Raw genomic sequence first — 15804 nt, forward strand, 5'->3', positions numbered from 1 at the left:
TGGCACTGATGGGCACTGATAGACGGCATTGATGGGCACTGATAGGTGGCACTGATGGGCACTGATAGACGGCACTGATGGGCACTGATAGACGGCATTGATGGGCACTGATAGGCGGCACTGATAGGCGGCACTGATGGGCACTGATAGACGGCACTGGGTACTGATAGGCGGCACTGATGGGTACTGATAGGTAGCACTGATGGGCACTGATAGACGGCACTGATGGGCACTGATAGACGGCACTGATGGGTACTAATAGACGGCACTGATGGGCACTGCTAGACGGCACTGATGGGCACTGATAGGCAGCACTGATAGGCGGCACTGATGGGTACTGATAGGCAGCACTGATGGGCACTGATAGGTGGCACTGATGGGTACTGATAGGCAACACTGATAGGCGGCACTGATGGGCACTGATAAACGGCACTGATGGGTACTGATAGGCAGCACTGATGGGCGCTGATAGGCAGCACTGATAGGCGGCACTGATGGGCACTGATAGGCGGCACTGATGGGTACTGATAGGCGGCACTGATGGGCACTGATAGGTTGAACTGATAGACAGCACTGATGGGCACTGATAGATGGCACTGATGGGCACTGATAGGCAGCACTGATGGGCAGCACTAATGGGCGCTGATGGGCACTGATGGGGGCACTGATGGGCACTGATAGGGGGCACTGATGGGTACTGATAGGCAGCACTGATGGGCACTGATAGGCAGCACTGATGGGTACTGATAAGGTGGCACAGATAAGCAGCACTGATGGGCATGGATAGGCGGCACTGATGGGCACTGATAGGCGGCACTGATGGGCATGGATAGGCAGCACTGATGGGCACTGATAGGCAGCACTGATGGGCATGGATAGGTGGCACAGATAGGCAGCACTGATGGGAATGGATAGACGGCATTGATGAGCTGGCACTGATGATGCTGCACTGATAGGCGGCACTGATGGGCATTGATAGGCAGTACTGATGGGTGGCACTGCTGGGTATAGGTGGGTGGCGCTGCTAGGGACAGGTGAGCGGCACTGATGGGCCCTGATGATCAGTGTTGATGTGTTCGCTGACAATTGCTGGTTATCGGCAGTACTTTCCTGACACTGTGACAGTGCGAGAAAAGTGCAGCCGATAACCTCCAACTGCATTTACCGGTGATCTGCTCTGTCATTGGACACGGTTGATCACGTGGTAAAAGGCCGCTATGATTGGCCTGTTACCACATCATGTGATCAGCTGTGTCCGTAGGAGATCGCCGGGTACGTGCTCCTGGAGGCACGTGGGAGGACGTCATGACGCCCTCCCAGGACTGGACATCCATGCTGTAGCCGTCATTCCTCTCTATGGCACGGATGGCAAGTGGTTAAGGGCCGGTTCACAGTATAGAAACGCAGTCCAGATGCATTTCAACATGCGTGTTTTTTGCATTTTTGGCGCGTTCTGGTTAATTTTTTATACATTTTTGATGCTTTCTGGTTCATTTTTCCCCTCTATTTTCCTTTAATTCAAATAGGGACATGTGCGTTCCGGTGCCTTTTTAATGCATCTTCCTGCGTTCCAGTGCAGTTCTGTGCAGCCTGTTCTGTTTTTTTTTTCTGCCTCCGGAACGCACCGGAACTACAATCGCTGATGTGAATGATGACACCGACAATCAGATCACCGACTTTCTGTGCGTTTTGGAGGCAGAAAAGAAGCAGCTGAAACGCATGGAGTGAACGCTGAAACACATGGAGTGTGAACTGGCCTGAAACGTTTGAGAAAAACCAAACCGTGAGAAATGATTTATGTAGACGAGTCGCATTAACTGGCAGTTGGGTGACATCCAGGGGCGGACTGACAACTCATGGGGCCCCCGGGCAATAGGGGATCATGGGGCCCCTGTGTCCTTGCCCAAACTCAAAAAAGCCTATGAAAAAGGTACCAGGGGCATCTCATGGGGGCCCCCACTGACCCCGGGCCCTTGGGCAGTGCCCGAGTTTCCAAATGGTCAGTCCGCCCCTGGTGACGTCAGGTCTGGGCAGCTTCTAATGCACTTCAATGTCCTCTGGTCACGACGGGGTTAATGAAAGCCAATGGAGCGTCTGTAGTTCAGCCTGGCCTGTGATTGGTGGGATCTGTCGATGGTTCTGACCCGGTTGTGTTCCTTGCAGTGATATGCTGGAGCAGTCCGAGTACTTGGTGACGGCCATGAAGAGGATGAATTCAACAGGGGTAAGAAAACATACATTTCCATCAACGAATATAAACAGAACGACTTCTCAGCTGTGATGTAGTACAGGTTATACTTTATCTTTCCTGGCTCCTCCCTCTCCCCCCTCCCCCCCCCTTTCATCAACATGATAATGACACCTTCCATTCCCCCTTTCATTATATACTTCATTTTATTCCCAGTGATGTCATCACTGGGCCTCTGTGCTTCTCTATGCAATGCAGGCAGATCATGGCTGATTATAGGGTGCTGTACATAGCCTTCCGCCTCGGTACTCTTCTCAAGGGCCCTCAGTCCTGATGCAAGCAGTGGGATGGCTCTGGAGGGGAGTTGTGTAAATATTAAAATGCCTCAATGGGCAGGTGTCAGTCTGGAGGAGTGGGCATTCCCGGAGAAAGGCTGTATTTGCATAGGTAACGCCCACATATGATGCTGAGCCTCCGGGATTGAATAAATAGTCAGTGAAGGAAAGGGGCGGGGCCAGGAATAGTCAGACTGGGGAGGAAATGGCTAGATGATGCTGGACGTCCTTCTAATGCACATTGTGAGAAGCTCCCAGTGTGCAGTGACATCAGAGGAAGCCAGGACAGGGGAGGAGCCGATACACCTGTGCGAGACTGGAGGGGAGGAGCCGATACACCTGTGCAAGACTGGAGGGGAGGAGCCGGTACACCTGTGCAAGACTGGAGGGGAGGAGCCGATACACCTGTGCAAGACTGGAGGGGAGGAGCCGGTACACCTGTGCAAGACTGGAGGGGAGGAGCCGGTACACCTGTGCAAGACTGGAGGGGAGGAGCCGGTACACCTGTGCAAGACTGGAAGGGAGGAGCCGGTACACCTGTGCAAGACTGGAGGGGAGGAGCCGGCACACCTGTGCAAGACTGGAGGGGAGGAGCCGGTACACCTGTGCAGGACTGGAGGGGAGGAGCCGCTACACCTGTGCAAGACTGGAGGGGAGGAGCCAGTACACCTGTGCAAGACTGGAGGGGAGGAGCCGGGACACTTGTGCAAGATTGAAGGGGAGGAGTCGGTACACCTGTGCAAGGCTGGAGGGGAGGAGCTGGTAGAGCTGTGCAAGACTGAAGGGGAGGAGCTGGTACACCTGTATAAGACTGGAGGGGAGGAGCCAGCACACCTGTGCGAGACTAAAGGGGAGGAGCCGGTACACCAGTATAGGACTGGAGGGGAGGCCGGAGGGAGTATCACAAATCCTTGTAGGTTCATATTTTTCTGTGTCAGGTCGGGGAGATTTTTCTTCATTTCCTGTCCTAGTGATGTTTTTATTGATCAGATATCATTCCACTGATTACTTCCTGTCATTATTGGGGTTGTTAGCAGGACGAACACCTGAGATAAAACATCCGAATTTTCAGGATTCCAGTTTAAATGCCTAAAGTGCTTCTATGTCATTTTCTGCATCATTTCTGCATTTTTATATATTTATTTATTTTTTCTGTTTGTTTTGATCAGAGAATTAATTACGCGGAAGACTGGAAACTGCTGACTATCTTCATTGGAGGAAACGATCTGTGTGGAATCTGCAAGAACCCAGTAAGTGATGGTGATACAAAAAATAATATATCTAAAGCCAGGGACACGGTGACCACATGGGCTTTCCTGCCAGGGACACGATGACCACATGGGCTTTCCTGCCAGGGACATGGTGACCACATGGGCTTTCCTGCCAGAGAGACGGTGACCACATAAGCTTTCCTGCCAGGGACATGGTGACCACATGGGCTTTCCTGCCAGGGACAGGGTGACCACATGGGCTTTCCTGCCAGGGACACGATGACCACATGGGCTTTCCTGCCAGGGACATGGTGACCACATGGGCTTTCCTGCCAGAGAGACGGTGACCACATAAGCTTTCCTGCCAGGGACATGGTGACCACATGGGCTTTCCTGCCAGGGACAGGGTGACCACATGGGCTTTCCGGCCAGGGACAGGGTGACCACATGGGCTTTCCGGCCAGGGACACGGTGACCACATGGGCTTTCCTGCCAGGGACAGGGTGACCACATGGGCTTTCCTGCCAGGGACACGATGACCACATGGGCTTTCCTGCCAGGGACATGGTGACCACATGGGCTTTCCTGCCAGAGAGACGGTGACCACATAAGCTTTCCTGCCAGGGACATGGTGACCACATGGGCTTTCCTGCCAGGGACAGGGTGACCACATGGGCTTTCCGGCCAGGGACACGGTGACCACATGGGCTTTCCTGCCAGGAACATGCTGACCACATGGGCTTTCCTGCTAGGAACATGGTGACCACATGGGCTTTCCTGCCAGTAACATGCTGACCACATGGGCTTTCCTGCCAGGAACATGGTGACCACATGGGCTTTCCTGCCAGGAACATGGTGACCACATGGGCCTTCCTGCTAGGAACATGGTGACCATATGGGCCTTCCTGCAAGGAACATGGTGACCACATGGGTTTTCCTGCCAGGAACATGGTGACCACATGGGCTTTCCTGCCAGGAACATGGTGACCACATGGGCCTTCCTGCCAGGAACATGGTGACCACATGGGCCTTCCTGCTAGGAACATGGTGACCACATGGGCCTTCCTGCTAGGAACATGGTGACCACATGGGCCTTCCTGCTAAACATAGTGACCACATGGGCCTTCCTGCTAAACATAGTGACCACATGGGCCTTCCTGCTAAACATGGTGACCACATGGGCCTTCCCGCCAGGAACAAGGTGACCACATGGGCCTTCCCGCCAGGAACAAGGTGACCATTTGGGCCTTCCTGCTAGGAACATGGTGACCACATGGGCCTTCCCGCCAGGAACAAGGTGACCATATGGGCCTTCCCGCCAGGAACAAGGTGACCATATGAGCCTTTCTTGCTAGGAATATGTTGACCACATGGGCTTTCCTGCCAGGGACATGGTGACCACATTGGCCTTCGCACCAAGAACAAGATGACCATGTGGGCCTTCCTGCTAGGAACATGGTGACCACATGGGCTTTCCTGCCAGGAGCATAGTGACCACATGGGCCTTCCTGCCAGGAGCATAGTGACCACATGGGCCTTCCTGCCAGGAACATTGTGACCACATGGGCCTTCCTGCCAGGGACGTTGTGACCACATGGGCCTTCCTGCCAGGAACAAGGTGACCATATGGGCCTTCCCGCCACATGCTGCTGAGTCCAGCCTATTTTGTGTCCCGTTTTGGGCCTGCCTGTAACCAGTCAAAAGTGATTTGGTCATACTTCTCTCTAATTTATTTTTAATCTTCATAGCAAACTCCCCCCTCCATCCATATCTCCATGCTGTATTGTGCTGAGAAATCACTTTGACCCCCCTATACTTTCTAGCCGCAACCATCTTGAGTAAGGGCAGATGAGTCATTTATTGCTTCAAAAAAGTCCTGGATTGTTTTTTGGATACACAGAATATAACATCTATAGGGAAAGTTAATCCAGGGAACAGGGGCGGGCTGACCATTTGGAAACTTGGGCACTGCCCGAGGGCCCAGGGTCAGTAGGGGGCCCCACGAGATGCCCCTGGTACCTTTTTCATAGGCTTTTTTGAGTTTGGGCAAGGACACAGGGGCCCCATGATCCCCTATTGCCCGGGGGCCCCATGAGTTGTCAGTCCGCCCCTGCCGGGGAATATCCGATTGCCTCTCGGGGGATCAGGAAGGAATGTTTCCCCTGTAGGAGCAAATTGGATTGTGCTTTGCTGGAGGTTTTTTTTGCCTTCCTCTGGATCAACTGTGGGAGTAGGATTATCACTTTTTTTTTTTTCTATGGTTGAACTGGATGGAATTTTGTCTTTTTTCAGACTAACTATGTAACTCCTGGGATGTATGACATCATTTTGGCCTAGGCCAGACACCAGGAAGCCACTGAAGAAATGTAAAAAAAAAAAAAAAAAGTTGAAACAATAATTGTTGACCGAGAGAGTTCAGTTTCACATTAATCTCAAGTGTTATCTGCAGATGAGCGCGATATATTCATCCTTCTCTTTGGGAAAAAAAAAATATTTCTGAAAAAAAAAATAGTTGATGCATTAAATTTGTTTCTTTTTTTGGTCTTCATCAGGTCTATCATTCTCCTGAACAATTTGTATACAGAATCAAACAGGCCCTGGACTACCTGCAGGCGGAGGTGAGGATCACCGATCTATAGATGACGTATTGTTCATATCGCGATGTCAGCGACGTTTCAGCGTCAGTTCCTTGCATGTCGCAGTATACGGCAACAATATCATTTTCAAGAAAGTTCCGCCTTTTTATCATCAACCCCTTGCCCTCCTTCCTTCCATTTTTTGCATTACAGCACTGTGTTACTTTAACTGACAATTGCGCGGTCATGCAACAGAGAAAGAGAGAGAATCATATGTATATATATATATATATATATATATACAGTATATATATACACACACAGACTCATTGAACTCTCTCACTTTCTCATTGGGGGGGCACCCAATTTTCGTGTTGCCTAGGGCAGCACAAAACCTAAATACACCACTGCCGGTAAGAATAATTGTTGCCTATACAGCCGTGGCCAAACGTTTTGAGAATGACACAAATATTCATTTTCACAAAGTCTGCTGCCTCAGTTTTATGATGGAAATTTGCATTTGCTCCAGAAAGTTATGAAGCATGATCAGATGAATTACAATTGATTGAAAATTCCCTCTTTGCCATGGAAAGAAACTTAATCTAAAAAAAAAACAAAAAAAAAACAAAACAAAAAAACATTTCCACTGCATTTCAGTCCTGCCACAAAATGACCAGCTGACGTCATGTCAGTGAGTCTCTCGTTAACACAGATGGCAGTGTTGACGAGGACTAGGCTGGAGATCACTTTGTCACGATGACTGAGTTAGAATAACAAACTGGATGCTTTAAAAGGAGGGCGGTGCTTGAAATCATTGTTCTTCCTCTGTTAACCATGGTTACCTGCAAGGAAACAAGTGTAGTCATCATCGCATTGCACAAAAAGGGATTCCCAGGCGAGGATATTGCTGCTACTAAGATTGCCCTTAAAGCAACCCTCAAGAACTTTAAGGAGAATGGTTCAATTGTGTTGAAGAAGGCTTCAGGGTGCCCAAGAAAGTCCAACAAGCGAAAGGACCATCAACTAAAGTTGATTCAGCTGCGGGATCGGGAAACCACCAGCGCAGGAATGGCAGCAGGCAGGTGTGAGAGCATCGGCACGTGCAGTGAGGCGAAGACTTTTGGAAGATGGCCTGGTGTCAAGAAGGGTAGCAAAGAAGCCACTTCTCTCCTTGAAAAACAGGGACAGACTGATATTGTAGAAAAGGTCCAGGGATTGGACTGCTGAGTTCTGGGGGAAAATCATTTTCTCTGATGAATCCCCTTTCCGATTGTTTGGGGCATCTGGAAGAAACCTTGTCTGGAGAAGGAAAGGTGAGCGCTACCATCAGTCCTGTGTCATGCAGTAAAGCATCCTGAGGCCATTCAGGTGTGGGGTCGCTTCTCAGCCAAGGGAGTGGAGCTCATTCATAATTCTGCCTATGAACACAGCCATGAATGAAGAATGGTCCAAAAACATCCTCCGAGAGTAACTTCTCCCAACCATCCAAGAACAGTTTGGTGAGGAACAATGTCTTCTCCAACATGATGGAGCACCTTGCCAAAAGGCAAAAGTCATAACTAATTTTGTTTGGAGAACAAAACGTTGAAATTTTAGGTCCACGGCCAGGAAACTCCCCATTGAGAACTTGTGGTGAATCCTCAAGAGGCAGGTAAACAGAAAAAACCCCACAAATTCTGACAAACTCCAAACATTAATTATGCAAGAATGGGCCGCCACCAGTCAGGAGGTGGTCCAGAAGTTGACTGACATGCTGTCGTCAGGGAGAAGTGCAAAGGTCTTGAAAAAGAAGGGCCACCACTGCCAATATTGACTCTTTGCATGAACTTCATATAAAAGCCTTTGACATTGATGAGATGCTTGTAATTCTACTTCCGTGTACCATGGTGACATCTGACAAAAAGATCTAAAAACACTGAAGCAGCAGACTTTGTGAAAATTCATATTTGTGTCATTCTCAAAACCTATGGCCAGGGCTGTACAAGAATGCGATCCAAAAATAATTTCCCCAAAAATCTTTTTTTAAACCTAAAATAAATGAAAATAAAACACGGTCCACATTACATAAAGTCCAAGTGAAGAAACTTGAAAGCAACCAATCCGCCATCAAATGTGATCCTTCTCCATAGAAAGAAATTCAGAGGTCCACCTGCACCTCCCTGTGAATTTGAACCTCGCGGAACTGATGGCTGCCATTGCAACGGCATAAATGTCATATCAAAAATCCAGCGTGTAGACGTCGTTGCCCAATAGCTGCATCCACAGGTACTGGACCTCTCGGTACAACTGGGCTGTGACAAAACAAGGCTCACCGGGAGCAGATAAACCTCCAATATTATTATTATTATTATACAGGATTTATATTATTATTATACAGGATTTATATTATTATACAGGATTTATGGCGCCAACAGTTTGCTCAGCGCTGTACAATATAAAGAGAGACAATACAGCAACAATACAGATCAATACAAGAGGGATAGGAGGACCTGATCCTGGGAGCTTACAATCTAAGAGGGAGGGCCTGATCCTGGGAGCTTACAATCTAAGAGGGAGGGCCCTGATCCTGGGAGCTTACAGTCTAGGAGATATTTTAGTATTTAACCACTTGCCGTCCAGCCGCTGTATATAAATGGCCGGACGGTGGCAGTCCAGGGGCGGGTTGCCATTCATAAACAGCGCCAGGGGCGGACTGACCACTCGAGAACTCGGGCACAGCCCGAGGGGCGGGGGTCAGTAGGGGGCCCCATGAAATGCCCCTGGTACCTTTTTCATAGGCTTTTTTGAGTTTGGGCGAGGACACAGGGGCCCCATGATCCCCTATTGCCCGGGGGCCCCATGAGTTGTCAGTCTGCCCCTGAACAGCGCCCACCATTTTGAACTGTGGGTGCTCTCTGGGAGCGTGCAGCACCATGATCCGATGCCCGCTGTGTCCTCCGGACACAGTGGAACATCGATGGTTGTATAGGACCTCTGTGTGAGGTCCCGATCATGTGATCACTGATTGGCCAATCAGTGATCACATGCACAGTAATAAGCAAGATGTCACTTCTGACATCATTGCTTACTACATGTGAAATCTGTGAATGATCACAGAGATCACATGGTACAGGGCCATTCACAACAGCCTTGTACCATGTGACAAGCTGTGACCAATCACAGCTCACACAGTATTTCTCAATGACTGCAAGAAAGCAGCCAGAGAGAAGGGGAAATGATTGCTTTTACAGCCTTTATGGGTGTAAAAGCAATCAGTGTAAAAAAAAAAAAAAAAAAAAATCTTCATCACCCCCCACAAGTAGTACAGTGTCACCATGGTGACACTACTGCTAGGGTGACAGTGTGTAAAAAAAAACAAAAAAAAAAACCCATAAATAATAATATACAAAATAAAATAAAATTTAGAAAAAAAAATTTAAAATGATAATTTTTGGTTATAAACTAATTTGGGTTATTTTTTTCCACTAAAAAGATAACTGCATACATTTTGGACGAGATTTATGATGAAATATTATTTATTTGCAAATTTTATAAGAAAAACACTTTTTTTTCAAAATGTTTGGACTTTTTCATTTATATAGCAATAAAAATCCCAGCGGTGAATAAATACCACCAAAATAAAGCTTTATCTGTCTAAAAAAAAATGCTAAAAAATTCATATGGGTACAGTGTTGCATGACCGCGCAATTGTCATTCCAAGTGTGATAGCGCTGAAAGCTGAAAATTGGCCTGGACAGGAAGGGGGAGAAAGTGTCCGGAATGGAAGGCGGGAAAGTGTCCGGACTGGAAGGGGGGGAAAGTGTCCGGACTGGAAGGGGGTGAAAGTGTCCGGACTGGAAGGGGGGGAAAGTGTCTGGACTGGAAGGGGGGGAAAGTGTCTGGACTGGAAGGGGGGGAAAGCGTCCGGACTGGAAGGAGGTGAAAGTGTCCGGACTGGAAGGGGGGGAAAGTGTCTGGACTGGAAGGGGGGGAAAGTGTCTGGACTGGAAGGGGGGGAAAGTGTCCGGACTGGAAGGGGGGGAAAGTGTCCGGACTGGAAGGGGGTGAAAGTGTCCGGACTGGAAGGGGGGGAAAGTGTCCGGACTGGAAGGGGGGGAAAGTGTCTGGACTGGAAGGGGGGGGAAAGTGTCCAGACTGGAAGGGGGGGAAAGTGTCCGGACTGGAAGGGGGGGAAAGTGTCCGGACTGGAAGGGAGTGAAAGTGTCTGGACTGGAAGGGGGGGGAAAGTGTCCAGACTGGAAGGGGGGGAAAGTGTCCGGACTGGAAGGGGGGGAAAGTGTCCTGACTGGAAGGGGGGGAAAGTGTCCTGACTGGAAGGGGGGGAAAGTGTCTGGACTGGAAGGGGGGGAAAGTGTCTGGACTGGAAGGGGGGGAAAGTGTCCGGACTGGAAGGGGGTGAAAGTGTCCGGACTGGAAGGGGGTGAAAGTGTCCGGACTGGAAGGGGGGGAAAGTGTCTGGACTGGAAGGGGGGGAAAGTGTCCGGACAGGAAGGGGGGGGAAGTGTCCGAACTGGAAGGGGGTGAAAGTGTCCGGACTGGAAGGGGGGGAAAGTGTCCTGACTGGAAGGGGGGGGAAGTGTCCGGACTGGAAGGGGGGGAAAGTGTCCGGACTGGAAGGGGGGGGGAGTGTCCGGACTGGAAGGGGGGGAAAGTGTCTGGACTGGAAGGGGTGAAAGTGTCCGGACTGGAAGAGTGAAAGTGTCCGGACCGGAAGGGGGGGAAAGTGTCTGGACCGGAAGGGGGTGAAAGTGTCCGGACCGGAAGGGGGTGAAAGTGTCCGGACTGGAAGGGGGTGAAAGTGTCCGGACTGGAAGGGGGGAAAGTGTCTGGACTGGAAGGGGTGAAAGTGTCCGGACTGGAAGGGGGGGAAAGTGTCCGGACTGGAAGGGGTTAATAAAACGCATGAATAAAAACACACCAAATACAGCAATACCGTCCTGGGATCGTGCAGCGGTGTGACGTCTTCAGTGCTGTCATTAATGTACTTTTCTCTTTTCAGGTTCCAAGAATGTTTGTGAATTTGGTGACTATTCTGGACATTGTACCATTGAAGGGTCTGTATGATGATGAGAAGACTAACTGTCCGCGGAGACTCATGAGGTCAGGATAATAAATAATCAGTATGGCTCCTCATATTCCGTATAGTCTGCGGTCCCACTACCTGGGTGGGACTTTCACAAGATGTATCATAGAGACACTTAACAATGGATGATCGACTCTAAAATCGCTGCTACAAAATGGCCCTAGTAGGGTTCCAACAATGACACACTGACACTTGGGGGTACAGAACAATGACACCTTGAAACTTTGGGGTCCCAGAACAATGACACACTGACACTTGGGGGTCCCAGAACAATGACATACTGACACTTGGGGGTCCAGAACAATGACACACTGACACTTGGGGGTCCAGAACAATGACACACTGACACTTAGGGGTCCAGAACAATGACACACTGACACTTGGGGTCCCAGAACAATGACACCCTGATACTTGGGGGTAATAGAACAATGACACCCTGGGTCCCAGAATAACGACACACTGACATTTTGGGGTCCCCAGAACAATTGCACACTGATACTTGGGGGTAACAGAATAATGACACCCTGATACTTGGGGGTCCCAGAATAATTACACACTGATTCTTGAGGGTCCAGAACAATGACACACTGACACTTGGTGGGGGTCCCAAAACAATGACACTCTGACATTTGCGGGGTCCCAGAAAATGACACACTGATACTTGGGGGTCCCAGAAAAATGACACCCTGACACTTGGGGGTCCAACAATGACACACTGACACTTGGGGGTACAGAACAATGACACCTTGAAACTTTGGGGTCCCAGAACAATGACACACTGACACTTGGGGGTCCCAGAACAATGACATACTGACACTTGGGGGTCCCAGAACAATGACACCCTGACACTTGGGGGTCCCAGAACAATGACATCTTGACACTTGGGGGTCACAGAATAATGACATACTGTCACTTGGGGGTCCCAGAACAATGACACCCTGACACTTTGGGGTCCCAGAACAATGACACCCTGTCACTTGGGGGTCACAGAACAATGACACCCTGACACTTGGGCGTCCCACTCCCACGTCCTGTCCCATTGGGTGATGAGCCCTTTCTCTCACCTATAGCACAGATGGGTGGCCCGCGCCCTTTCCTCTGTATTACATAACACTGTCCTGGTGCACATCAATCACTTCATCTGGGATCAAAGAGTAAGACTGAAATAGAAGGAGATAGGAGGAAGCGAGGAGATGACACAGACGTGATTTCTCTGACATCTCACAGTTTATGGTGTATTATCAATATGTGAGCAGATTGCTGGCCTTATCCTCCATTCGGTGTTATCTAGAGGCAGCCTTGACCTGATCCAGAGACCGGGAGGTCAGAGGGCATCTAGAGGCTCTTTCTGATCTGTCATTGTTATGTATACAATGATTGCAAACTCTCCGAACTACAATCCGCGGCCCAAGTCCAGCCCACTGCAGCTTCAGCTGGGACCAGAGGTTTCTCACACAGGTCTGCAGTCTGCGGTCTTTGTTCATCCCCAACATCCCCTGCCCCCCCCAGCCATCCCAGTATCCAGCGCTGTCATTGTACCATCTTTGGTTACTAGGACCACCAGTGTCCCAGAAACCCATCATTTAAATGCCCCTCAAATCAGGGTTAGCCCCCTTACTTGAGAGCAGGGGCGGACTGACCATTTGGAAACTCGGGCACTGCCCGAGGGCCCGGGGTCAGTAGGGGGCCCCATGAGATGCCCCTGGTACCTTCTTCATAGGCTTTTTTGAGTTTGGGCAAGGACACAGGGGCCCCATGCTCCCCTATTGCCCGGGGGCCCCATGAGTTGCCAGTCCGCCCCTGCTTGAGAGTCCCCAAAAGAGTCTCCCCCACATCAGGGTCCAGATCAGAGCCCCCCCCCCCCACCCCTTTACATCAGAGCACCTATCAAAGTCCCACCTTACATCAGGGTCCAGATCAGAGCCCCCCACCCCTTTACATCAGAGCACCTATCAAAGTCCCACCTTACATCAGGGTCCAGATCAGAGGCCCCCCCACCCCTTTACATCAGAGCACCTATCAAAGTCCCACCTTTCATCAGGGTCCAGATCAGAGGCTCCCCCTTTATATCAGAGCACCTATCGAGGTCCCACCTTAAATCAGGGTCCGGATCAGAGCCCCCCCCTTAGAGCTCCCATCAAAGTCCCACCCTACATCAGGGTCTGGATTAGAAGCCCCCCCTCTTCATATTCGAACACATATCAAAGTCCCACCTTACCTCATGGTCCAGATCAGAGTTCCCCCCTCCTTTACGTCAGAGCACCTATCAAAGACCTACCTTACATCAAGGTCCAGATCAAAGTCCCACCCGACATCAGGGTCCAGATCAGAGCCCCCTTACAAGAGTTTCCATCAAAGTCCCCCTATCATCATTAGGGCCCTGTCAGAGTCCCCCTTTATATAGTAGAGGAGTTCTCATCAGAATGCCTCCTTGCATCAGGGTCCAGATCAGAATCCCCTCCCACATGAGAGTCCCTTCAGAATCCCCTTTACATCAGGGTCCAAATGGGAGTCTCCACTTACAGGAGAGGTCCATCAGAGTCCCCCCTTAGATGAGAGTTCGCATCAGATTCCCTTCCTACATCAGGGTTCAGATCATAATCCCCCCTCCTCACATGAGAGTGCGTATGAGAATCTTCCATACACTGGGGTCCATATCAGAATCCCCCTTTACATCAGGGTACACATCAGAGCCTCCCCAAAATGAAAGTTCCTGTCAGAGTCACTCCTACATCAGGGTCCATATCAGAGGTCCCCCATACATTAGGGTCCAGATCGGAGACCCCCTTTTAAAACGAGAGTTCCCATCACAGTCACCCTTACATAAAGGTCCCCATCGGTGTCCCCATTTACATAAAAGTCCTCATCAGAATCCCAGCTTACATCAGGGTCCAAATCAGGATCCCAACCCACTTCCAGAGGACCCCTACCTTCCAACACACCACAGTGCACAGCAACCTACATTACAACAAATGTACCTGAACCCAAAATGTTCAAGCTTCAAGATGCATTGCAGCCAGGGGCGGACTGACCATCTGGAAACTCGGGCACTGCCTGAAGGCCTGGGGTCAGTAGGGGGCCCCATGAGATGCCCCTGGTACCTTTTTCATAGGCTTTTTTGAGTTTGGGCAAGGACACGGGCCCCATGATCCCCTATTGCCCGGGGACCCCATGAGTTGTCAGTCCGCCCCCTGATTGCAGCCCATTTATTTGGAAAAGGTTGCCTAATGCAAAGTTCCAGGTCTGGATTTTAAGGCCTTTTCGAAGGATATCAGCTGAGTCAGCGGTGGAAACATCGAATGTTCGATCAAATAACGAATGATTTTTCTATGATTGTTCAAAGCAAAATCTAATGGTGTGTGGCCATCTTTAGAGAAGTGTGGGTGCTGAAGTAAAATTGTGTCTCTCGGCAGTGCGCTGTGCGGATGTGTGGTAGACTACCCCGAGGGCTCAACAGAAATTGGAGTTCTTAAGACTTTCAATAAGCAGTACCAGGTAAGTGATATATCACAGTATTTGCCATACAAATGGAAACCCCGATGTCTTCTCACTGAGACTGAGATGGGATCTTCTTATTATACTTATTACTTACTGCTGGACCTTTCTGCTGCCTTTGACACAGTTGACCATCCAGTGCTCCTCAAAATATTCCACCCCTTTGATCTCTAAGACTCTGCTTCTTCTGGTTCTCCTCCTAACTACCTAAGCAATTCCCTCAGTGTCACCTACAACTCTATCTCCTTCTCTCCTCTTCCTCTTTCTGTAGAGGTCCCCAAAGCTCAGACCTTGGACCCCTTCTCTTCTCTATCTATTGCTCCTTCCCGGGCCACTTGATAACCCAGCATGGCTTCGAATACCACCTCTATGTTGACAACACCCAAACCTATCTCTGCTTCTCACCTCACACCTTCAGTCTTCTCGTGCATCACTAATTTATTACCTGATATCTCAGTATGGATGTCACACCACTTCCTCAACCTTAATTTTTAAAAATCGGAACTCCTGATAATTCCTACCCTTCCCGTGTCTCCTTCCCAGATTTCTCTATTGAGATCAATGGCACAACTATTAGTCCCTCCCCTCATACCAGGGTGCAAAGTGTAATCCTGGACTCTGACCTCTCTTTCAGCCCCTCATTTAATCACTGTCCACATCTTGGTGCCTTTACCTATATAACATTTTCAAATGATACCCCCTCTTAACCAATGACACCACCAAGCTACTAATCCACTTCACTTGTTATCTTTTGCTTCAACCTCTGCAACTCCCTCCTCAATGGTTGACCACTACACAGACTCTCCTCCTTTCAGTCCATCATGAATTCTGCTGCCAGACTCAATCTCCTTACCAACTACTCAGTGCCCACCACCCCCCTCTGCCAATCCCTCCACTGGCTTCCTTTCAGTGTCCT

The 15804-nt window shown here is 49.7% G+C and overlaps 1 protein-coding gene across 1 annotated transcript in view; it reads left to right on the top strand.

Moving 5' to 3' along the window:
- PLB1 (phospholipase B1) overlaps positions 1 to 15804 on the top strand; it is a 188453-nt gene that overhangs the window by 83122 nt on the left and 89527 nt on the right. Inside the window, exons 22-26 of the mRNA XM_089658470.1 lie at positions 2164 to 2224; positions 3693 to 3773; positions 6287 to 6352; positions 11310 to 11410; positions 14807 to 14888. Of these exons, the coding sequence (XP_089514596.1) occupies positions 2164 to 2224; positions 3693 to 3773; positions 6287 to 6352; positions 11310 to 11410; positions 14807 to 14888 (391 nt within the window). The remainder of the gene's footprint in view (positions 1 to 2163; positions 2225 to 3692; positions 3774 to 6286; positions 6353 to 11309; positions 11411 to 14806; positions 14889 to 15804) is intronic.

The sequence above is a fragment of the Staurois parvus genome, unplaced genomic scaffold, assembly GCF_062004578.1.
Source record: "Staurois parvus isolate SC_StPar_1 unplaced genomic scaffold, SC_StPar_1.0 ptg001073l, whole genome shotgun sequence".
NCBI lineage: Eukaryota > Metazoa > Chordata > Amphibia > Anura > Ranidae > Staurois > Staurois parvus.